The 25,270-nt window shown below is 52.7% G+C and overlaps 1 protein-coding gene across 1 annotated transcript; it reads left to right on the plus strand.

Moving 5' to 3' along the window:
* MAL (mal, T cell differentiation protein) lies at positions 1–24,678 on the plus strand. The gene is made up of 4 exons (XM_032352800.1): positions 1–211; positions 18,366–18,533; positions 19,976–20,101; positions 24,101–24,678. Exons 1-4 carry the CDS (start codon positions 119–121, stop codon positions 24,173–24,175), a joined length of 462 nt encoding a protein of 153 aa, XP_032208691.1. The 5' UTR covers positions 1–118; the 3' UTR covers positions 24,176–24,678.
* Positions 24,679–25,270: the final 592 nt, after the last annotated feature.

The following is a 25,270-nucleotide window of genomic DNA, read 5'->3' on the forward strand; positions in this document are numbered from 1 at the left end:
TACTCTTAACCCGCGCGCGGGGGCGCCCGGGCCACTGGGCTCCGCAGAGCAAGCCAGCTGTCAGCGCAGAGCCGGAGCCGCGCGCGTCCAGTCCCGAGGCCGAGGCCAGCACGCCGGCATGGCCCCCGCAGCGGCGTCGGGGGGCAGCACCCTGCCCAGCGGCGTCGCGGTCTTCACCAGTTTCCCGGACCTGCTCTTCATCTTCGAGTTTGTGAGTGGCTGGCGCGTCGGCGCGGGTGCGGGGGAAGGGTCGGGATGGGTGGTGGCGGCCGGGTCCGCAAGCGGCACAGAGGTCCCCGGAGCATCCGGGGAGCGGGGCAGGAGTGAGGAAAGCCTCTCTCCTCCCACCCCCATCCCCGTCGTTTGGCCCCCTCTAGACAAGGGCAATGGGCGTAAGCAGTCTCCAGGACCTAGGTGGAAAAGCCAAATTCGCAGCATGGGTAAAATGTTCGAAGCAGGCCTGGGTCCACTTGCGGTGCGCTGGTTTCAAAGCCGCGCTCCCAGCTCGCTTCACAGGAGCCGCGCAGAGTATGCCCTTGTTGGAGAGCAACGTCCTTGTACAAGTGCCCAGCTTCTCCCAGGGTTAGGATTTCGTTTAAAAAAAAAATCAAAAGAAACCTGAGTACGTATCGCCAACCGACGCCTGGAGATTGGGTTGGTGTTCTGGGAGGAGCTGAATCTGAATCGTTCTCTTCTGGCCTTTGAAAGTTTCTGGCGAGTGAGGGTACTTGCCACAACTTTGATCTGGAAATAATAGAACGGGCCGGCGTTTGCTGGCCACGGTCATTTTGCCCTGTGCTGCGGGTGGGCGTAATGGAGAGGGGCTGGCCTGAGCGGCCTTGCGCTTGGCTGACCTTGAGCAGCAGGAAACCCACCGGTCCCTAACTGGAGCTGGAGCCGGAGCGGCGCTGTCTCCGCTGCCACCGCTTGGTGGCCCAAGAGCGCTTCCCACGCCAGGTTCCTAGTAAGGGGATAACTGTAGCGATGCTTCAGACCGCCCTCAGCCGAAACTCGGCAGGAGCCACAGACCCTTACCTGGGAGGTAAGGGTCTGGTGTAGTTACTCTGTGGGTGTGCTGCCTGGCGGCCACCCAGACTCCTTCCCTGCACGCAACTGCCAAAGTGGCTGCCTGGAGGGCTGGTTGGAAAAGAAATTGTCCAAACCTAACTGTTTAAAAACCGGATCTCGGCTTCTTATTGTCTAATGGGAGGCGGGAGGGTGTGAACAGCAAAGGGAACAGCTTCTACTCTCCGTGGAGGGTTTGGTGGAAAGGGCAAAGGGGGCTGAGGTGGCCTGAGGACACCCTATTACTGAAGTTGTGTGAGTTGAGTTGATCCCAAACAGGGATGTATCCAGAATGATTTCAAATCCTGGAGCTAGCCAGAATCAAGGAAGTAACATCTAGAAGAAACCCTTGACACCACTAATCTAATCTAGAAAACCCTGGACACCACTAAGGCCAGCCCCATCTTTTGTGGATAGGGACACCCAAGCCCAGAGCAGAGGGGCTTGCATTCACTAGAACATTCTTTTCCTATATGGCTTGTCTGAGCCATGCGGCAGTTAGCCAGTGCTTGCCCAAGGCTGGATTTCTGAAAAGAGCATATAGACCCTCTGACTTGGGAGTCAGTCGTGGGTGGTTCTTTCAGAGGCTACTGCATTTACAAAGGTGGAGTTTCATAACTGAAAGAGATGATGGCTAATGGTGAGGTGTGGTGGGGCAAGAGAGATTTTTAACCAACAGAAGGTCTTCTTAGTGCCTCTTAAATTGCCCTTATGAGTGGCTTATTCTACCTTTGTAGCTGTTTGAGGAGCATTAAAACAAGAATCAGGAGAGTGTGTTACTTGAGCTCCAGGTGGAAGACTGTGGTCTTCTCCTCTTGCCCTGACAAGAATGGGCTCAAGGGCAGCAGGTGGGTTGCAGGTGGCAGTGGTTGCGGGGGCGGGGCTTTCCAGAAGGGACAATTTCCCAGTACCCTTTGCCTCCTCTTAGTATCACAGTTTAGGGGAAGGAGGGCCCCTGAGGGTAGGAACAGCCCAGCCAAGCAGAGCCGTCTGCTGGGTGGGGATGGGAGGATACCACCCCCACATCCCAGTAAGTGAAAGGTTGGGTGTGCGAAATCTCAGAACCATGAATTAGTGGAAATTTACACCTCCCAGGGCAGTTTTGTGACCTGAGATGGTAGGGGCTTCTGTAAGAAATCATTCTCTCTTCTATAAGAAATCATTCTCTCTTGATAAGAAATCAACCCCTCAACTGTGTTAGAAGTGATTTTTTTTTTTTTTCTCCTTAATGGCACCTGGGTGGCCCAGTTGGTTAAGCACCTGACTCTTGGTTTTGGCTCAGGTCATGATCTCTATGTCCTGGGATTAAGCCCCGCCCTCACACTCACTGGGCTCTGTGCTCAGCAGGGAATCAGCTTGAGATTCTTTCTCTCTCTCTCTCTCTCTCTCTCTCTCGGTCTCCCTCTAACGCTCCCCCTGCTCATCCTCTGGCACGTGCACTCTCTCTCTCTGAAATGAATAAATAAATCTTAAAAAAAAAAAAAAAAGAGGGCACCTGTGTGGCTCAGTGGGGCGCGTGGGTGGCTCAGTGGTTTAAAGCCTCCGCCTTTGGCTCAGGTCGTGATCCCAGGGTCCTGGGATCGAGCCCCACATTGGGCTCTCTGCTCGGCAGGGAGCCTGCTTCCCTTCCTCTCTCTCTGCCTGCCTCTTTGCCTACCTGTGATCTCTGTCTGTCAAATAAATAAATAAAATCTTTTAAAATAAAATAAATAAATTTTTTTAAAAAGGAGTGATTTTTTTTTCTCCTTAATCTCAGCCCTACTTCTCCACCTCCTTTCCTTCCTCCCAACTTTCCGGGAGACCTTAGGTGCCCCAGTGTGTATCTGAATCTCTTTCTTCCTCTCCAGGGTGGGGATTTGCCCATGGGGTGTCTGAGAGAGCAGAAAAGAAAGCAGACACTGGCCCTTTAAATTTTCCTTTGTCTGCGTTGTAACATTGTAGAGAGGAAGCTTTATGTGTCTACATGTGTGAAAAGAGTAGTGAGTTAAAAAACTCTGGGAGGGTTGTTGTTGGTTTTTTGGTTTTTTTTTTTTTTTTAATTATGGACTATTGGGGCGCCTGGGTGGCTCAGTGGGTTAAAGCATCTCCTTTCGGCTCGGGTCATGATCCCAGGGTCTTGGGATCAAGCTCCACATCGGATTCTCTGCTCAGCGGGGAGCACTGCTTCCCCCTCTCTGTCTGCCTGCTTCTCTGCCTACTTGTGATATCTGTCTGTCAAATAAATAAATAAAATCTTTTAATTACGGACTTTTACAACTCAACAACAAAAAGACATGCAACCCAGTTAGAAAATGTGCAACAAACTTGAATAGGCATTTCTCCAGAGGAGCTGTAGAAATGGCCCATAAGCACATGGGAAGAGGTTCAGCATCATTCATCATAAAGAACATAGAATAAAAACCACAGTGGGGTAGTTTCACCTGAAATTATGGTGATTATTATTAAAAAAAAGAAAACAGAAAATACCAAGTTTTGGTCAGGGTGAAATTAGAACCCTGTATCACTGCTGGTGTTCTGCTTCTGGAAAACAGTTTGATGGTTTCTGAAAAAATAAATTACCATATGACCCAGCAATTCAATGGCTAGATTTTTAACCAAGATAATTAAAAGCAGGGACCTGAATGAGTACATGTACCTGCGTGTTCCTAGCGGCACTGTTCACAATAACCAGCAGGTGGAAACGGCCCCAGTTCAGTGGATGGATAGACAGACTGTGATCTGTCCATACAGCAGGATATTCTGTAGTCACAGAAAGGAATGAAGGAAGTTCTGGTACGTCCTGTAAAGTTGATAAACTCTGAAAACATTATGCCAAGTACAGGAAGCCAGCCACCAGAGGTCATGAATTATATGATTCCATTTATGTAAAACATCCAGAATAGGTAGATCCATAGAGACCGAACCCAAACCGGTGGTTGTCCACGGACTGAGAGAGGGAGAAGAGGGGAACCACTGCTTCATGGGAACGGGGCTTCCTTTTGGGGCGGCAAAAATGTTTTGGAGTTAGAGGTGGTGAACGTGTTAAACACCATTGAACAGGTCAATTTAAGATGGCTCGTTTTATGTTATGGAGACTTCCCTTAAGTTTTTTAAAGAATAAAAATCAAGAAATACTTCATATTACAGAAAAGGTGCCCACATGATTATCACTATGCTTTGTCAAATCTTAATATTTGACCTGATTGACTTTTAGTATTCGGGAAATAAAGCTTTTCAGATGGCATCTAAACCCACCGGCTCTTCCGTGATCGTCTTCTCGGGATAGTCCCTGGGCTCTACGTCTTGTTCATGACTCCCAAGCAGAGCTGATTTAAACCCAGACTGCCTGCCTCACTCGGGGTGGACTGTGCGCGGCATTGTTTTATATGGTGTCACTTCACGAAAATAGTAACATCCCGCGGGGTGATGCTGTTTACCTGTTCTTCTCTTAATGGACGCGTTGGCTGATTTCAGTTTGTTGTGTTCTTCTAGCATCGCCAAGAACATTCTTGAGTGTGCCCTGTTAGTTCAATGTGGGGAAGTTCTTCCCAGAACACCCAGGGAGGATGCGACTTCCTGGTTCATAGGGATTTCACTTCTTCCTCTTCCCAGCTGTTACCCCATCAGGGTGCGAAAGGATGTTTCCAACGGACATGTTCCAGAAGCCGTGTTACCTGGAAGCTGATGGCGCATAATTAAGCTCAGGCCCCTTCTAAGATCCTGCCTTACGTTGTATTCTTTAAATATAAGAAGGTTCCCAAAGTGTATACGTTTCAAGCAAAACCTGGACCTTTCCAGCTCCCCACAGCAGTGTGTCAAAGTCCTCATTGTCCCTCATCCTTGCCATACGTGATTGCATTAGAATTTGCCATTTTCTGCTAACCCAATGAGTGTGAAATGCTTGGTATGTTTTAAATCTGTAGTCCATTGAGCTGATTACTCACAGTTGATACTCCCATGCCTGACCTCCCAGTAGCCTGGGAGTCACAGATGCCAGTGTCCAAGGCCAACAGGGTGGAGCTCCCCTCCCCTGCCAAGGCCAGGAAACTGCCCGCAGAGGCAGGGAAGGGTGGTGGCTCAGGGGGAGAGTTGGGGGGGGGTTGTCTGGCAACTTCACCCTGGCCCAGCACCCCTATACCAGACCTCTGCAAGCTGCAGGGCCATGGCAGGAAGTGGAAGGCTGAGCCAATCAGATGGTGTGAGCCACACAGGCCACATTCCTGTTGAAGGCAGTGCGGTCACAGGGGCACCCCAAAGGGGCAGGCTTGCAGTGGAATGTCCTCTCTCCCAAAAACTCAAGCTGGGGCTTTCCTTCTGGCCTGTCCCCCTGTCCCCACCCAAGGAGGACTTCTCCTCTGGGGGACCACAGTCTCTGCTTCCCCTTTCTCCTCTTTCCTTCTAAGCCAGGGGCTCTGTGACACTCGACCCCACCCCGTTCACAGAACAAGATGTTGACATAGGAAGATTTTTGTCTCAGCCGTGGCCAGGGCCAGCGGAAACTTCTCTCACAAAGTGCCGGGGACTGATGATCGATCATCTCCCCATCCCTGCCCCGTCCCACCTTCAGAACTTGTGAAGGAAATGCCTGAAAATGGGTTACGGAAACCGTTAGCTCCCTCCTCTACACCCTGGCAAGGAGGAAAAGCCACTGACAGAATGGCTGGGAGTAAAGAGAGACCCAGGGAAGGCAGAGAAGGGGGGCGGTATGAGCCAGGGCTCCTAGGGGGCACTTTTCGGGGTGAAAGTGGAGTGGGGGTTCCGCCTGGAGTGGGTTTGCAGTTCCGATTCTCACAGTGAACTGGACACGGTAGTTACTCCCAAATGTCAGTTTCTCTGACCCCAAATGTCTGGGGACTTTTATTATTTCAGAGTGACGGGGCGAGTCCTGAGACCTACCCTAGATTTTCCCCGCCCGGGGGACAGCCACCCTACAGAGCCACATGGGTGGGGGGGGCGGAGGAGAAGTAGGGAATGATACAGCAGTTTTCTGGTGGGTGTCCGCCCTCTGGTTGCACTGAGAAGACAGGATGGGAACTCATAGGAACCTCTTTTTTCCGAGCTGGGAGGAGACTGAGGCAGGGAGGTGGGAGGTGTAGTTTGCCCCGGTCACTCAGTCTCCAGGGTGGCACTTCCTGGAATGGCAGCAAGTCATGTCCCTGTTTCTGCCTTAACCCAAACACCCACAATGAACTTTTGCCTGCTGCACCTTCTCTTCCCGACTGGGGAGTTCCCAGCCCCTGGGTCTGCTTGTCAAAAACACACCCAGAGAGATCTGAGCCCCTGAGTCAAGCCTGGGCCCAAGAATCTGCATTTGCTGAGCCGTTGACTCAGCGAGGTTTGGAATGGCCCCTGGTAGACCAGCCCACCGCCTCCACATTTCCACCGGGGGCAAGATGGTAGAGACAGTTCTCAGTGAGAGGACGGGGGAGGGAATCAGATGCCCTAAAGGTTCTCCTGGGTTCAAAGCAGACACCCACTGTGCTCCTGGGGAAATTGCCCTGCTGTCCGCAGCCAGGGACCTCTTCTGTAGTCGGCAGGGAGTGGGGGTTGGCCCTGCTGGGCAGTGGCTGAGCTTGGCCTTCACTGGCTGTGCCCACTGACTCCTGACCCTGTGTCTTTGTGTTGCGTTTGGGGCCCCTCTCTGTAGCTATTTTGAAGCGGATAAGGACCCTGCCTGGCCCTTCTCCTTTCCTCCTCTCTAAAGGGAGGGGGGGAGTGATACGTAGGGGTTTGTTCTTAGAGCTGAGAAATGACTTTTCTGGTTTTTCAAGAATCAGAGAGGACTGCTTTGATCGGAGTCAGTGACTTGGAGCTGTTCTCTGGAAACTGCGGAGTGCGATGATGGGGCTCAGCTCCCGCACAGTCGCCCGTATGTCATCACAGGCTACATGGAAAAAGTTGCTTTTAAGCTTCCCATAGGTCACTCCCTGGCTTGACACAGATGGGCTAATACCTCGGGGGAATGAGGCATCCTCTCTGTCAGAGGGGCGCGTTCAGGAGAGAGGAGGAGGATTCCAGAAGCCACTACCAGGGACGCGGAGCACTCACGCTCAGGTCACACAGCTTGGGTCAGGGCCAGAGGCTGACTGTTTGCACCTACGCCTGCCACGCCCTGTAGAGGGTGGGGGAGGGCACCGTGTGGACAGCCTAGGCCAGTTCTGCAGAGGCTTTGGAATGGCGTGGCTGGGCTCGGGGATTAGGCCCATTCTCAGGGAAAGGTCCATTCTCAGGGTGGGGACTGGGCAACTTGGGCCCTGCCTTGAGGTGGGATGCGGCGGGCCAGCCGGCCTGGACAGGGCCAGGGGCTGAGTTCTCATGGATTCATGGTTAAGCCCTGGCCTCTAGCCCCCACACAAGCCCATCTGGGGCTTCCTTTTGGACTCTCAAATATCAGTCCCTGGACATAGCGTTTTGAATCAAAGGCCCCCAGAGGCAGACACTAAGACGCTAAGATCCTCCACCCCAGATGTTCTCTTCTGGGGCTGATGGGCGCAAGGACGGTGAGTGAGTGGCATGCCTTCTTCCAGAAGCTCGAATGTCATGGGCAAGTGCAGGCTCACTCCTCACGGGCTTCAGACGGTTTCTGGGGGCCTGGGGCAGGTTCCTGGTACTCTCTGCCTCATCGCGCCCTGACCTGCCTTCTACATTCTAGTGGAAAGTTCTAGCTCCTGGTTAGCTCCTGCTGGGCCCCCAGCAGCATCGTTATTTCCCAGGGTAAGGGACCTGCATTCATTTTTTGCCATGCTCAGCTCCAGACTCTTCTACCACTCCCACCTCATTAACAGCTAATGTTCTGCCCACACTGGAGCAAAACAACTCCCTAAGGCCCCAGAAAAACATGTAGGAACGAAAAGAAAAGCCGTGTCACCAGCCATCACACATGGATATGCGCGGCAGCGGGAAGAGGCACTGCCAGTCCCAGCTGCCCTGAAATTCCACACTGGAGCCCCATAGCCCCAGATTCCTGGTAGAACTGCAGTTGGGCTGAGAGGGGAGGGGGCAGGAAGAGGAGGAGCGGGGAGAGGGCAAGAGGAGTACCCTCCTCCCCACCAAAACTCCTGGATTCAAGTTTGAAGAAGGCCCTCAGAAACCCAAGGGTGCAGGCTCTAAATGAGGGGACAGTCCAGGAACCAAGCCAACAGGGAAGGAACGAAAGTTCCCTGCTGGGATCCTTACACCTATTAGGAGGGGTGGGGGGCAGGGTGAAGCTCTTGACAAGTGTCCTGCCGATGGACCCCGGGATGAGAACCGCAGGCCTGTGCCTTACAGAAGAGGGAGTGCTGTCCTTCAGTGTTCTGATCTTTTGCTTGTTTTCTGGTGTTAAACACAAAACCTTGGTATTCTCTTCCTCTGAAAGAACAGAGCCTATTGAACAAGCAGAGGGGTGGGGGAAGGGAAGCCCGCTCCGGAAGCCACCTCCCTTGCAGTTCTCTCCAGACCCAGGGCGGCTGGGAGCCCGGTGAAGGTTAAAGGACTAGTCTCCTGTTACTCCACATTGCTGTTCTCAAGGCCATTGCTAAAGTGACCCTAGACAGAGAGAGACTTCGTGGTGAACCGTTTGTGAGCTGCCTTGGGTAACTGCCTCACGCCCGGGGGAGCTGACTCAGGCGCCCCAGCCAGCCTGTGGGAGCTGGTCCTCAGCGGCTGTGGGGATATGAACAGTCGACTGTGCCTCGGTTTCTGCATCAGTAAAATGGGGCTAACAGCACCTGCCACACGGATTGCTGTGAGGAATACGTGAATGAGTCTTGTGCAGAAAGCTCTTAACGACACGATGCACGTAGTTATGGTTCAATAGCTCTTAAGTACACCAGTTATTAATTTATTAATGACTCACACACCTGCTCTGAGATCAATGGGCCAATCCCTGCGAAAAGGGGGCGACTGCAGGATGGGGGCCGGAAGACCCATCCCGATCCGCGTTTCGCCTTAGGTGCCCTTCTCAGGCAGGCTGGAGGCGAGTGAGATTTGGGAGTGGGTGGGGCTGTTGAGGGCACACTTGACTTGTCTCTGAGATTGTCAAGTACACATAGACGCCACCCTCTGTAGGGCCTTCCCAGGGCCGCCTCTGTTGCGGGCTATCCCAGCCAGCCTGCTGGGGTGGCCAGGGGGAAGGGAGGCTGTGGCACTCCTGTCCTGCCTTCTGCCTCGGGGACAGGGGATGCCTTAGACCTCTCTCACGCACCACCCTGCAGCTCGGTGCCAGGATGGGTGGGGAGGGCTTTGTGAATTCTCAGTGCCCTGCAAACTGCTGCACCTGCCCAAGGGGAAGGGACCAATCGCTAGTGGGCCTGGGATTACGCCTGATGAAAATAATTTGTCTTCAGTGTCAGTGTATCGCCATCTGGGAGAGCATTGGTTCAGTAAGAGGGTGGCCTCTTGCACAAACGAGTACCCCCACCTCTTCCAGCTTCCATCCTGCCCTGTGGCTGGTGATAAGCCAAACGTGGTTATAGAGCGGGACCTGACAGGAAGGGTCCCACCTTACTTTTGTGTCTTAGGATGCTTTCCAGAACCAGCCCATAGTCCTTCGCTGGTTTCCATTAGAGGCATTCCTTTAGTGCAGGTGGCATGGTGGGACTAAGCCCTCTATCCTTCGGGCCCAGATTTCCTCAACACCTCTACCGGGAAGCCCACCCTGAGAGCACCCCTTTCCTGGCACTTGGCACCTATACAGCAAGCCCTTGCTTGGCTCTGTCTCCTGCCCAGACCCTAAGATTGTCCGTGTTCCCAGCACAGACCATGCCCTCTGAAACATTTGTCTTAGCATTCATTGGTAGGACGGGGGCTAACTTCTCATCTCCCTCCTGGTTAATATGAATCAATAGAGGAGCCCCTGACTCCAAGGGCAGATGGAAGATGAAGCTGAGAGTCACCAGCAACTCCCAAGAAAGAACCCCCAAGACCCTGGAAGGAAGCCCCCGGCCCTATATGGGCAGTTCCTTCTCACAGCAGAGGGTACACACCTGTTTTGTCTGTTTGCTCACCACCTTATTATGCTCTTGGTGACTCCCATTAGTACCTCTGGTTTTTCAGGCACTGTGGCCACGCCCATCGGGTCTCGCATTTCCCCGGATTTGCCCTCTTTACAAGTGGCTTACTGGTATTATTCTCGGAGCCTCCTGGTTTCTGTTTATCCTGCCGGGTAAAGCCCGTGGGTATAGGTGTGGTCAGGAAACTTTTCCATCCAGATGAGGACATGCTGGTCTGAAAGCCCTTGGACCCGTGTAGACCCGAAAGAACTTTTCATTCATTCAGGAGTGGGTGACCGTCCTCTGCAGCGGGAGGGAGTGATCGGTGTCCGGAGCTTAAAGCCGAGGTCTAGTGCATATTGCGGAAGAGATTTCCCTGGGACTTGAGGGAAGTGGGATCGAGGGACTGGACAGGACCCTCCTCTCAGTCCATACTCACCCTGTTAATGTCCACTGTGGACCTGAACTCAGCCCCTATCCCTTTGAATCTCAAGTCTCTAACGCCCTCTTTACAACCAGACTCAGTTGAGTCTGAGACTGTTACAACCTGAGTCCTGGTCTTACCTCCAGAAAAAGGGATACTATCTAACCCTGCCTTGGAAGGGGTAATGGCATAATGGAAGGATGAATTTGTTGATGAAGGGTTGGGGAGGGCGGAGCAACTTGCATAGGTAAACTGAGTCAGGTAGCCTCAACACCACTCTTGGTGTTTGCCTTAAGAGTGGCCTTGCGGTCAGACTCTCCACACACGAAGAATATTCTGACCCCTGCCCCCACCAGACACCTCCCTAGGGGGTCTATGCAAATTGCTGGGCTTTGCCCTGTCCTAGGCAGAGGTGGTTAGTGGCTCGCCCTCCCCAGGGCCCTGACACTTTTACCAGGGGCTGACTCTGCCCTTGGTGGAGCCTGGCGGCAGGGCTGGAAGAGGGACTCCATATGTCCGCCCCGGTAGGTGTACCTACCTCAGTGCTGGCCATGGTCAAGGGCACTGTCAGCATCTGCTAAATGCATGGATAACAGAATCAGGGAGGGAGGGGGTGAGCAAGGGAGCAAGTGAAGGAAGCCTCTCCTTTGACTTGCGGGGGTGCTGAGCTCCTCCACACCAGGGAGGTGGGGCTCACACAAAAGCCAGGGACCTTGGCAGAAGCCCCACGTGGCTACTTCTGCCATCACTACCCCTCAGAACAGGAAGAGTCCCCAGCCTCTGTCTCAGACCTGAAGAGAAGAGCCAGGGGATGTTTGGAGAAGGCTTCTACGTTTGGGGGTCTGGTCTCGGGCTTTCCCTTTAAGCTCGCTCTGCGCCTTCTCCTACTACCCAGTGCTTATGTCTTCTTGACTTCAGCTTGCTGCATTTCCCTTCTCCGTGATAGCACGTCCATAATCAGCCTCTACACACACACCCACACGCTTGCTCAGGCCCATGTGCACTCATGCACGTCCACACGCGCGCACGCACACACACACTAGTCCAGTCAGTATGGTCATTTCCCTCAACACAAATTGAGGTTACTGCTCCTGGTGGCCTCCTGAGAGCACTGGAGGGCTCAGAGCTCACAGCAGCCAGGACCTGGCTCATCTGGGGTTGCCATCTCCCCTTTTCCTTCCTAGGGAGATGACTGGTGGACCCTCACCCAAGTGGCAGGATGATGTAGTATTGGGTCACCGTCTACGTTCTGTAACCAGTTTCCTTTTCTTCTCGAGAGTTCAGATTACAGACTCCTGTTCACATGTGCCTTCAGGAAACCCACACCATCCCCTCAGAGCCGCTGGGAATTCTGATGCTGGACTCTAAGGCGCCAAGCCCTGCATGGGAAATCCTTTTTAGTTCACACCTTGACTGGTGACTGGGAAAGGATCTGCCTGTGAAGACCTTAACAGAGTAAAATGGAGTCCCAGGAAAATATCCAGAGAATCTGAGCGATTCTCCTGCATTGTCCTCAGTTATCCCAGCCGCGCAGGAAAGACACTGGGCGATTGTGGACGCAGAGCTCTTTCAGCCCGGCGCAAGCTGTGGAAACACCATACGAATCTTAAGAATGTGCTGGAGGATTCCTTTTCCCCCTTTTGCAACCAAAGCTCATTGTTTGAAGACAGGCTCTCTCCTTTTTTAACATCCTTTGTGTTTCCTTCCACAGAAGCAGACACATTTTTCTCAACTTTTGATTTCTGGGAGATCAGTTGTTTTTCTCCTTTTTGATGTTTTTGAAATCATTATTTTTTTTAAAGATTTAATTTATTTATTTGACAGGCAGAGATCACAAATAGGCAGAGAGGCAGGCAGAGAGAGAGGGGGAAGCAGGCTCCCTGCTGAGCAGAGAGCCGGATGTGGGGCTCCATTCCAGGACTCTGGGATCATGACCTGAGCCCAAGGCAGAGGCTCAACCCACTGAGCCACCCGGGGAACCCCTTTTGAAATTATTTTTAAATTCTAGGCCCCAGTGTGGTTTGGAGTGGATATCTGTGCTTGTGGAGATCAGACCTGCTGGTATTTACTTTCACACGTTTACAGATGAGACTTCACCCCATCCTATGACAGCTGAGACAGCGAACACCCAGGCGCTCACTTTGTGTCAGGCACTCCGCAGACATAACCCCAGTTCACCCCCAGCCCATGGGGTGGGCACTGTTGTTATTGCTGTTTCACAAATAGGGAACAGAGAGGTTAAGTAATGTACCAGGAACAACCAGCCACCCAGCTAGAAAGTGGCAGAGCTGATACTGAAACCTGGTGCTTTAGGCTCCAAAGTCTATACCCTTTGCCATGCTAAGCCTGCCTCCTGTGGATTAATTCAGAAAGAAAAATTGAGAACCTTCTCTAAGTTTACATGAGAGCTCCCCCAAAGATTATCCCCTGAGAATTTTTTTTTTTTTTTTTACAAAAATCATTTGAGTGGGCAGGCACAAATATAAACTCTTTAAAGTCTTTGGAATTTTTTGGTCTGGTTTTGCTTATTACCCCTGGTTCTTAGGAACCTCAACTCTGCTTGGCATCCCAAACCAGCCTGAATTAAAGATGGGTGGTTTCCAGTCCTGAAACACCAGGTGTAGAGGCCTTAGATCACCAGCTTATTCCCATTCACAGACACGGAGGCTACATCCCAGGATCTGGAGGACAGCCAAGGATGAGCTAACCTCACGTTCAAGGCAAGACAGGGATAGAAGCTTGAGGAGGGGAGAAGAGAGGGAGCTTTGCACGGAAAGCCCAGTCAGGACCTAGAGAGTTTGCTTCAGCAGGCATGGCTGGACCGCCAAGCAAGGCATCAGAGACAGGAGCCAGTTCTTACTCTGTTTGACAGGAATTACCAGGACATAATCCAAGGGCTTGTGTTATGGAAACATGTTCTAAGGCTTTTGGCAAAGAGCCTGGGATTCTGTTCCACGTGCTAGTCTAACGCTCCTTCTCTCCACTTGAGTCGGATCGCAGACATTGGTGTTCCAGACAATTCTAGCATAGGGTAAGGGCTGCAAACTACAGTGTCAGCCCAGACCTACCACCGTTTTCCAGCTTGGGGTTCTGGGCCCCACAGAGAGAGCTCAGTACAGATGATTCTCAGGCCATGCAACTTAGCGACTGTTTCCGGCAACCGCCCTAGCCAGCTGTACCATGTCTGTTATGGAGGACAGTGACCTGGTGTAGGCAGGGGGCAGTGGGAAGTTGCGGCCTGTTGACAGAGATGAAGGGCAAGTGGGGTCGTGCCTCCATGGGGATGACTAATGTTTCCAAATGATTGCCTCGGGGCACTTGCTGTGAGGGTTGGGGGGGTGGTCTTGGGAACTGTTTGGAGTTTTCTTTACAAAGGGAAATGCTTGAACCCTCACCTACCCCCTTCTCTTGACAAATATTTGGCCAGTGGGGTCCTGAGGTCAGGATGGGGTGGACTGCTCCCTGCCCAAGATGCCTTATCTCGGCGGGTGTGGGTGCTGTGCTTGTTCTGTTTGCTCTCTGCACACTTAGTAGGTGGAGTGGGACAGGCACTGGCTCTGTCCCATGATTCACACTGAACCCCAGTTTTCCGTGGAGCAGGGCCTTAAAGGCCTTCATGCTGACTCAGAGATCAGTTCTGTCACGAGGGTCCTCCCCGTTAAGCCCCATCTTCAGCACCCCTCCCCCTCACTGCATGCCTTATGCCCAGCTCCCAGGCCTTCTGAAGCCCTCACTGTGGCTTCAGCATCTTCTGGACTTTGCCTGTATATTACATTACATTACATTACATTACATTACATTACATTACATTGTAATATCATCATGTACTCCTTCCTCCCCCTGGAAACCCACTCCTTGACCTTTCAGCCTGGTAAACCAGTTAGTCCAACTCCCCCTTCAAGACTTGATTGGGGCCCTGCCCTGGTCCAGGCTGCTTTGTCCCCTCAGGGCTGGTTATCATCCTGCCTTGTAAACCGGCTGTGTCTGCATCTGTCCCCAAGGGCTGTGGGCCCCGCAGGTGAACACTGTCTTATCCCAGTCGGGGATGGTGCTGGGCACGGCACCAGAGGCCTCGCTCTCACACCCAGAGCGTCAGCCAGTGCGCACCAGCCTGCAATGTGGTGCGAACTGCCATTTGCCGAGGAGGAGGCCAAGGCCCAAGAGTTGACTCCCGCGACAGCCTGGTCCAGCGGTTTGTGGGGAGAGACCCCACCTCCGCCAGGGCTCCCAAGCCACTGCTGGTGGCACAGACGCTGCGTGGTGGCTGTGCCGCGGGAGCCCGCGGGCCCGGGAGGGGCGGGAGCCTTCGCGCGTAGGCAGCTGGTACAGCTGGGGCGGCTTCTGGCCGGCATCCGGCATGGCCCCAGGCTTCTCACAACCGCTGTGCCTGTTTCCAGGGCGCTGCTCACAGACGTCTGGCTGAGAGTAGATGCCGTGGTTCAGCTGTGTTTGTCACTTACCCCTCCTGTCCTCGGGGTTCTGTCTCCATCTCAGCACCCCTCCCAGGCGGTCCTACCCTTAGGTGGGCAGGGCCATGGAGGGTAGTGGACAAGCCTCTGCCAGTCTTTTGGGAGCAAAACCCCCCGGGTTTTAATCATTTCATTTGTGCTGAGGACATGGCCTTCCCATGATGGGTAACTTAAAATACATTCCATTCCAGGGAGAGACTGGGCTGGTGGCATGCTTCCTTCAAGAACGTTCCTGGGAACCCATCGCTCTCGCATCTATTCACAGCTTGGAGGCCCCCCCCCAAAAAAAGTCCAGAGGCACGTTCACTCAGTGTCCCCTAGATGACGGGGGTCAGAATGGGCCAGTGGGGTGTGCTGTGATGGTAGAGATATTTTGTGAAAGTCCCCTTGAGAGAGAATTTCTCACTTTGAAAGGCACTATGGTAAAGGAAAGAAGCCAGTCATAAAAGCCCATCTTTTGTCATATGATTCAACTCAGTGTGAAAGTTCAGAACAGGGAAATCTTAGAGAGACAGGAAGTAGGAGGATTAGCAGTCACTTAGGGATGGGAGGGAGAGAAGCAAGCCATAGCTAAAGGTACGGGGTTTCTTTTGAGGTAATGAAAAGGTCCTAAAGTTGGTCTGGAGTTGATGACGGCACATATCTGTAAATAATCTTTAATCTTTGAATTTTACAATTTAAATAGGCGAGTTGTCTCATACATGAATTATGTCTCATTAAAGCTGCATGCGAGAGAGGGGAAATTGCTTCCCACCATCTTACTATGAAACTTGCCTCTCTAAACCAACCATGCAAAGAAATAAAAAGCATAATTGTTAAAAGGACCTTTGCAAGGTCATACACCCAAAGGCAGGATAGGGTCCTGAGATCTGCCAGGGGGCAGGGGGCTGGGACTGAGCCCAGAGTGGGCTTCGCTTCTGTGGACAAGTATTCTTACCATGGGCTCCAAGAGTCAGAGAGAGAGAGAGAATTCATTTTCCAGGGAGCTGGAACACAGCATCATCAGACTGGTAAAAACACACACCCAAGGCGGGACAAGTGCCCAGATAAACTTTAACGCTCCCCTCTGCAGAGGTACCAGAAGTTCAGCATCAGAACTGGGGCCACATCAAGCTAGCACATGCTCTGGACTCTATGGCAGGCACTCTGGGCCATGGCTTCACTCTGACCCCGCTTTCTTTTTCCTGCCTTTGATTCCTGGCCAAGCCAAAGAGGGAGAAAACAAGCAGTTGGAGAGAAAGTCACAGGAGTCTGTATGGCATCCTGAGAGCCATCTTCCCAGATTTTGCCATTGACTGGTACCATCAGTGCATTAACTTACCCCATATGGTTTTAAGTTAATTTTATCCAAAATAACTATATCACTATCTTAAAATAAAAACAGCATCATTGCTCAGTTCACCTTTGCCAGCCCATTCCAGGAGCCCCTGCTCTAAGGGAGCTCCAGACCCCGGCTCAACCCTGAGCCCCTCTTGCCTTAGAAAAAGAGAATTGTTTTTTATAGTGTGGCATTCAGCGTTCATCAGTGCCATGTCCACTGGCTGCCTGCAGGCACCTCTGGCCCACAGTGTCCCTCACAGGATTCCCTTAACACTAGAACTCTCCATCACTCAACGCATAAGTCATTCCCGTTTACCCATACCCATCTGACATGAGCCCCTGAAGGCTGGTTAACTAACTCATACAGGTGGACAGGTGTCCCACACCAGAGAGTCTGCCATGAACAAGAGGGACCTCACCCCCTCCATCACGTGGTCAGGGATAGTACCATTTTGTAACTAACAAAGGACACCGATTTTATGCTGGGAACTGACAAGGAGAAGGAAGGGCAAGGCTCCCTGAGAGCATATGAGGGAACCTGAGATCGGTCCTCCTTGGACGGTCTTCTGGCGCCCAGTAAAGGACGCTCCGGAGAGGAACATCCCCCAGTCCCTTTCTTCTGCCCTCCATGTAGGCATTCCTGTTCTCCACGCTTGGCCAAGTTCTCAGCCACCAGCACGTTCACATCCCTTTACCAGGGTCCATTATGGAAAAGGCGAAGTCATCTCTGTAATCTTATAGACAGCTATGGATGAAAGGCACACACACACAGATCATATGCTACAATGGTCTAAGGGTTTTTATTGAAGTGTTTGCTCCAATGACAGCAAGTTGTAAAATGCGTCCCACTGCCTCTGCCGATGCCTTCCCGGACCCTCAGATTCAACAGTAGAGGAAGTGTTCTGGTCAGAGATGCCCAGATCTGAGTCATCAGGCCCAGCTTTGTTTTGATAACCCCAGTTTCTTCATCGCTCTGGCTTTTCTACTCAAATGTGTTTCCGTCCTGATGCTTCTCAGCTGAGAGGCTCAGGGAGCACCTGTGAAGATGGGGGGCCCTTGCCCAGCAGGTGGACAGCAGATACAGGACAGGGGGCCCAGCTACTACTTGAGTTCACTCCACGGGACATAAGGCTGGGAGGGCATCCTGTCCTCAGCCCCCGGATGCTCTGAAGGACCTTGGAAACCTTTGGCCCGAACCCTCTCCACCTGTGTCCCAGCCTTTCCGAGCACAGTCCTTACCTGGGCGGAGGACAGTGGAGAAGGCTAAACTGTCTTCCTGGGGGATAAAGAGGGACAGGGGAAGAGAAGACAATCCCAGCTTTGCTGTGTGTGCTTTAGTCCTCAGGGATCCAGGACTGTGGCCTCAGGGGCGTGGTATGACTCCTCTGCTGTCCTGTGCTCCTCTTTGAAAACGTGGGGCTCCCTGAGGCTTCAGATACCAACAGGGAAATGCTTCTCTCACACCAGTCCTAGGCCACCCAAGGAGGCGGACTGACCTCTCTACTCCAGCCCGGACCCCACTAGTCAGAGCACTTCCTGGACTTGGGGATTTAAGGGTGAAATTTAAAAATATATATATGCTTATGACATAGTGTGGTCAATTATTTTGCCAAGTAAAGACCCAAAAAATCTGCTAGTCACTAACTTTTCATAACAGGAAAGATACTTTAATGTCAAAATATTAGGATTTAATCTAGGATAAAACCTCAGAATAATGATAATACTGGAGGAGATAAGTCCTTTCTCAGGATGACAGATTACTTAATGTCCATGTGCCTCAGTTTCCCCATCTGACAAATGGACCTCGTCTGTAGGGTTGTTGAGAGAATTAACTGAGTTAATATTTTCGAACTGCTTGGGATGGTGCCTAGCATATAAGTGTGTGGTATACGTTTTTGTTAAATAAAAAATCAAAATTACATTTAAAATGTGAAAAAGGCAAGCAAGGAGGGATTGGACCGAGACCCACAATGCAGGCAGAAAGAGTGGTTTTGGGGGAGGAAAATGCCCACCGCCATTCTCTGCCTCCTTCCTGTTTTTCTGCCCCCAATGCCCCAGCATGACTGTGGGTCTGGCCCTTCATGGGTGCGGGCTCTCCCGCTCCGATGCTCACCCCTGCCCTCTCTCCCTCCGCAGGTCTTCGGGGGCCTGGTGTGGATCCTGGTCGCCTCATCCCTGGTGCCCATCCCCCTGATCCAGGGCTGGGTGATGTTTGTGTCCGTGTTCTGCTTCCTGGCCACCACAACCCTCCTCGTCCTGTACATAATTGGTGCCCACGGCGGGGAGACTTCCTGGGTCACCCTGGTGAGTCACAACCCGGAATGTTTGAGGTGGGTGGGTGGGTATTGGACCCTCTCCACGGGCAGGCTGGCTTTTCTAGGGCTGGGGGAGGCTGTCCCGTTGATGAGTCTTAGCTCCGTTCCCAGGCTAAGCTGGCCAGGCCTTCGGCTCTGACCTCTCCCTAGCAGCCCAGGTCTCCCCACAGCAAGGAGGTCAGGAGAAGGTGAAAGCAAAGGTCGATTGTTGCTGTCTGATTCCCATTGGGCCCGCTGATTCCCATTGGGCCTGCTCGGCTTTCTCCTGCATGACTGCCTTTTTCATGGACAACCAGCAGCCCAGCCCCCCTCCCCATCCGCCTGCACCTGCCAGGTGCCTGCTGGCGTCTCCCAACCCCCAGGAGAGCTGGTTTCCATCTTAGGAAGGGGCAGGGACCTGGGGGCTGGCCTTAACTGCCCAGTGGGAGGCACTGGGCTTCCTGGCCAGTGCCCAGTGATGATCTTCTAAAGCAGGGTCCCCAGAGAAGGACTTGGAGGTGGCAGAGGCATGGCCTGTGGTCTTAATTCTGCCTGAATTCTGCCTTCAGGCCCTTGAAGCAGGTAGAACTTACACATGGGACACCTGCCTTTTATCTATGGCAGAAGAGGACAGGGCCATTTGGCAAGGCCTCTGCTCTCAAAAGGCCTCCTACTTAGAATTTCTTTCTCTTTTTTTTAAGTTGTTGTGTTTTTTTAAAGATTTTATTTATTAGAGAGTGAGAGAGCACAAGCAGGGGGAGTGGCAGAGGGAAAGGCAGAGGGAGAGGGAGAAGCAGACTCCCCCCTGAGCAGGGAGCCCAACCCAGGGCTCAATCCCAGAGATCATGACCTGAGCCGAAGGCAGACACTTAACCAAATGAGCCACCCTGGCACCCCCTACTTAGACTTTCGAAATTACCTCCAAATTACAGCTGCTTAAAACCCTATTCTAGTCATTTTTTGCTTTTAAACAAACCTGGAGTTTGACTACCCAAGAAAAATTGAACACTAACAGGAAAAAATCATAGTGGAAATGGCCTGGGCCCCTCTCCCCCTGCCCTGGTCACTGAGGCCACATCTGAACTGGGACTGTGACCACCTGGGGGTTAGATCCCAGGCTGACCTTCCTGGCCCCCAGCTCTTCCTCAATCCCACGTCAAGGGAAAGCAGCGTGCCTTCTCCCCTGAAGTCCTGACTGTGGCCCCCCCACCATGAGCTAGAACCCACTGGGCGGTGTTGGTTACCCACGCTCTGTGAAGAGAGGGCTGGGGTGGGGTGACGGTGGACAGGGCAGGGAGCGGGGCAGGAAGGCCCTTCTTTCCCAAAGGAAGCAGCAGAAGATGAAGGCAGGACCTGAGCCATGCCAGGAGAACAAGGAGTGGGGGTAGACAGACCTGGCTAAGACCACAGCTGCCCCTCCTCCACCCCTCACGGCTCTCTTTGACCCTGTAGGATGCAGCCTACCACTGTCTCGCTGCCCTGTTTTACCTCAGCGCCTCCGTCCTGGAAGCTCTGGCCACCATCGGGATGCAGGAGGGCTACACCTACAAACAGTACCACGAGAACATCTCCGCTGTGGTGAGTCCCCCGGGCGACTTGCCCCTGGGCCCTGCTCCCCCTGCCCAGTGACAGAGGGTCAGCAGAACCCTGTTATGGACCCTCCCTCTCTTTCTGCTTCACTGACTCCTGAGGAGGGAGCTGACGTGCCCCAGCCTCCCTTAGCCCTCTGGTCTGCGCCTGGGTGGGCTTTGCAAAAGGGAAACGACTGCGAGTGTCAGGCACTGTCTGAACTCTCCATGAAGGATCTTGTTTAACTCTCGCCATAGCACTAGGATGTAGGCGCTCTTATTATACCCATTTCACAGATGTAGAAGCAGGATGTTGAGGACATGGATAGCTTGCTCCAAGAGGGTCAGGAGTTGCTGGTGTCCAGAGCTGGTGTTCTGTCACCCCTACTCTTAGCACCTGTTTGGAGCAGTGAATCTGGCCACGTGGGTGCCCCCGGCTCTCCCTGAGTGGTCTTCCCTTCAAGCACACAGTCAGGCCAGGGAAGCACTGAGACCACAGATGTCAAATCAAGTGGCTAGGGTCTCACCAAGCCGCGGGCTTCAGGGCTGGGGTTGTACAAAAGCTCCTCTGGGCCCAGCGTGTCCAGACCTGTGGGTGTTTGCTGCTGCGGTTAGGCCATTCAGCTCTTCGTGACAATGCTTCCTGCCCAGCGGCTCTGAGAACCTGCTGGAGCAGGAGGGGCTGGAGCTCACGCCCCCACCATTTTCTTGAGCCGGTACCTCAACGTGCTCATCTGTCCAACTCCCTCAGAACCACGGAGACTTTAAATCCCTTTCTCCGAGCCCTCACAGTGAGCAATGGGGGCCTCTGGGAGCTTCCTTCACGCCGTCAGCATAACAAATGGGGGTGCCTGCTGTGTGTGGCCAAGGCACATGGCGCATGAGGGCCTCTGGACTCTGAAGGAAGCGTTCTCCAACTTTGGGCCCAGACCCACTGGTGCACTTCGAGGGCATAACCCGGATTCCCTTTTTAATGGAATGAATCAGACAGAGAGTAGGAGAAGGTTTCGATTCCTAAGACCTTCTTCCAGGCTGCATGTGAGGGCTCCCACCAAGATGTGAACTCGAAATAGCAGATGTATCTCTAGCCACTTAAAAAATATGAAAGAGGTTCAGGAACTAGCACTCCTCAGGTCTCTAAAGGTCCACCTGTGAGTTCTACAAATCCTGAGGTCAAATGTGATGATCAATCACAAGATCTCCAGGAGAAAACCAGGGCTGTCCCCACTTTTTGGAAAGAGGAGAACAGAGGCTGAGAGAAAACGCACAGGGAGGGGCATGGTTGGGCTCTTGGAAAGGGTTTGGGGGGAGTGTTCTTCCTGCTCCCAGAGGGAGGGGTCTGGAGGAAAGTTCCTGAAAGCCTTGCCTGCAGGTCCCTATGGGCCCATCCCCCACCCCAAAGACACACATTCCCCTTAAGTCCCCAGCCTACTCTCCAGTTCCATAAATATGACCACTTCTGGTCCCTGGTACCCCCTCAAATGTCCCATAATGTGGGAATGGCTCCCCATTTGGCTCAGCTCCCAAGATAGCTGGTTTCTAAATAGGAACATGGCCAGGCCTCACCTTGGTTGTTCTCCCCTCCCTCAGGAGGCTGGTAATCCCGCCTCCTCTGTCCTCCTTCCAATACCTGTGTTGGGAGCCACCTCACCCCATCCCAACCCCAGAAGCCTTCTCTCCGAACAGACATCAGCAGCACAGTGTTAGACGACAATTTCCATAAAATTATTGCAGGTGACAGTCGTGAAATGCACGTGGAATGCAGCCAGCAGGGAGCAAGCCAGTTAGGGTGAATGACTGCTCGGCCCCGGGGACAGATCTCTAGTTGAGAACCCCTGTCATCTCCTGTGCTCCAGCTTTTCTCTTTTTCTCCTTACCAAAATGCCACAGACATCCAGAGAAGGGAGTGGGTTGCCAGTGTACAAGTGGGTAAACTTCCATGAAGTGAACTCCTCTGTGCAACAAGCATCCAAATTGAGAAACAGAACATAATAAATGGCTCCCAGGGTCCCTCTGTCCTGCCGCTATCACTGTGCACCCAAACGAAGGACACCGGTCTCCTGATTTCTAGCTGCCTAGTTCAGTTGCGCCTGCTTTTGAATTTGGAAATGGAGTCATGCACTGTGCACCCTTTTATGTCTGGCTCCTTGCTCTCAGCCTTGGGTTCGTGAGCCTCATCCACATTTTTGGGTGGAGATGCAGAGTGTTTATTCTCACGGCTGTCTAGCATTCCACTGACGACTACACCAACATCTACTTATCCACGCCGCAATTGATCATGTCCCCCCATTTATGTTAGATGAATGAGATGTACATGGGCCAGAATCCAGAATAAAAACACTGCCTGCAGACCGGTGCCCTGGGCTAAAGGTCATGTAGGAGCCTGGTTTGATGTAAAGTCACGTCTCTCTATTGGAAATTCAGCTATATCTGCTTGCAGGGACGACCCTGCCCAACCACAGCGTGCCTTTCCTACATCCAGGGGGTAGCAAGCCCAGGAATGGGGAGGTAGCTCAAGACCTTCTCCCACACATTCCTGGCCTTTGGAAGCATCTGGCCTGCCTCTCCCCTCTCTGTTACTTAGCTGCGGCTGCCTCAAAAGCCATGCTTCTCCCTCTCTCTTTCTCCTTCAGAGAGTCTATGCCAGAGGGATCTCTGGGATTGGTGGGAATTGAGAGGGCAGCTGGAAACTTCTGCAGAAATCTGGAATAACAGCCATTTAGGGAGAGGGGTTTCTGAAGGCCCAAGTATATGCTACATGCATGCATGTCCCCGGCTGTCAGGGTCTCCAGGGTGCCATTGCTTGACCCCACTTGGAAAATAAGTGTCTGTTTCCTGCTACTGCGGGGGACATCTGAGGGGGGTTCCTGCCAAAGGTTCTCATTGGGTCTGGAATTCCCCAGACAATAAAGTGCTCCCATCTGACAGGGAGAGGTGTTTTGGGGGCTGGGGTGCTGCTCAGTCAAATGCTTGGTCACGTAGAACTGCTCCTTTTAGATGCTGTTTCCAGATGAGTTCTCTTAAATTTGTTATTAAGTAACTCGGCTTAGTCATTGCCTCTGGCCAATGAGGGTGCAGGGTTCGCCCATGTGTGGAGGCAGGGAGAGAGCCGGCATGAGGACCTCTGGTGTTTATGGGCATTTCCGAGAGCCACGGAACCGTAGCTGCCCTAACGTCGTGCGTGGGTTGGCAACTTTTGACCCCACACCCAAGGTCACAAATCCAGGTGCAGATATTTGACTTGGGGGCTGGCAAGCCTTCAGAGAGGCCAGCCACCCAGAGCAGGTGATAGGAATAGACGGTGCCTGAGTGAACACAAGGCTGGGCCTTGACAGGGACAAAGGGACCATTTGCCCCATTTCCAGGGCCTTTGTTCCCATCATCAAAACCCTGACTGGATCTTTCCAACAGCTTTCTCATTAAGACCCCCCTCCTTTTTGCCAAAGCCCCAGTCCCTTCTCCCCATCCCAGTCCCTCATTTCCTGCGAGCCTGACACCGTTGCCCATGCTTATGAAATTAAGATCCTAGAAGAAAATTCTGGTGGGTGTCTGAGGATGACCAGACAACATCGAGCCCTTAACCAGAGCCAGCAAACCCACGTGTTCATATTCTCTTAGCCAAGGCCAGCGGAATCACCACTGGCAGATCCTGCCCTTACTGGTGCGGGGGGAAGACGTTTTCCATGGAGAGTGGGTATCATTTGAGGGGTCTCTGAGGGCCTCCATTTCTAGTTGGGTCACACCAGCACGATGACTTGTGTGATGACAGATACCTGACCTTGCACACCAAGTCCTGTGGACCGGTGGGTCACCTGGAGCTCTGTGCTGAGTGCGTTCTGGGGCCACATCTGGGCTCAGCAGGAAAGGATGTCTGCGGGAGTGATGGTGGCCCGCACCCTTTTGGGCCATCGTCCCGGAGCGCCGTGCCAGTGGTCAGCTCAGTATGGACAGCCCGCGCACTGCCCTCTCCCCGTGCACCCCCATTAATCATTGTTTCTCTTGGTTCTAGGTGTTTTCATACGTGGTCACTCTCCTGTACGTGGTCCATGCAGTGTTTTCTCTCATCAGATGGAAGTCTTCTTAAAGCCGCAGAACTTTTGCTGAAAACTCAGGCGGTGTTCACTGACCAGCCGCCTTCCAGTGTAACATTTTAGAATGCAGAAATACTCCCGAGGGTGGGAAAAAGAAACCAAACAAAAAGCAACGCTCTGTCTCTTGTGGGTGTTACGTTGACTCTCCCCTATACCTTCATGTCAGGGTTGGGGGGCTTGGGCATTTAACCTCCAGTGACTGAGCTATCTTTCTAGAGCTGTTTTCTGTTTGTGAAAGGGGGCCACGGGGGTGGGAAATGGGGACCGTGACCACGAAACCAAGATGCCCTGCTAAGTCCTGGACCGGATCTTGAGAACTGTCTGCTGGAATTTTCCACGAGCTCTTTTGAGGACCCATCCTGGGGCCTGTTTCCAAGTCCTCACGGATAGCCTGCCTGTCCTGGGGGGTAGAGCTCACCGAGCAAGGGGTAGAGCTCACTGAGCAAGTGTCTGCAGATGTCCACGGTGGAAGATGATAAAACTTTGGAAAACGTCATGCAGTGCCTTTATGCTCAGTACCTTTGTAGGGTCTTTGGGGGGTTTTGTTTTTAATTTCCCCGTTATCAGGGACTCCGTCATTTCCATTGTCTTTCCGAGGAATCCTTGGGCTTACACGGAATCTGGAGAGGCAACATCAATGGCAGGTCAGAGGACAGCTGCGTACACCCTACCAGAGAGCCTGTCATTGGGTATCGGCACCCCACGCCCCCAGCAACCATGCTGTCCGATGGCTCTGTCCTCTCTGGAAACACATCAAGTACCAACCCCGGGGAACCCCTTCTTTCTGGTGGAACACAGACCCCCTAAGGCAAAGGGGTCTGTGCTCCACTAGAAAGTCCTTAAGCCAGGGGACACTTGGGTGACTCAGTCAGTTGAGCATCCCACTCTTGATCACTGCTCAGGTCTTGATCTCAGGGTCATGAGTTCAAGCCCCACACTGGGCTCAATGCTGGGTGTGGTGTCTACTTAAAACAAACAAACCACAAGTCCTTAAGCCAAAAGAAAACAGAGTGCAGAAAGTGCCTTCTCACTCCTCATGAAGCTGATCAGAAATTCTCTGGGCAGTGTGCTTTGTGTGCTATTGCCAA

The sequence above is a fragment of the Mustela erminea genome, chromosome 7 (assembly GCF_009829155.1).
Source record: "Mustela erminea isolate mMusErm1 chromosome 7, mMusErm1.Pri, whole genome shotgun sequence".
Lineage (NCBI taxonomy): Eukaryota > Metazoa > Chordata > Mammalia > Carnivora > Mustelidae > Mustela > Mustela erminea.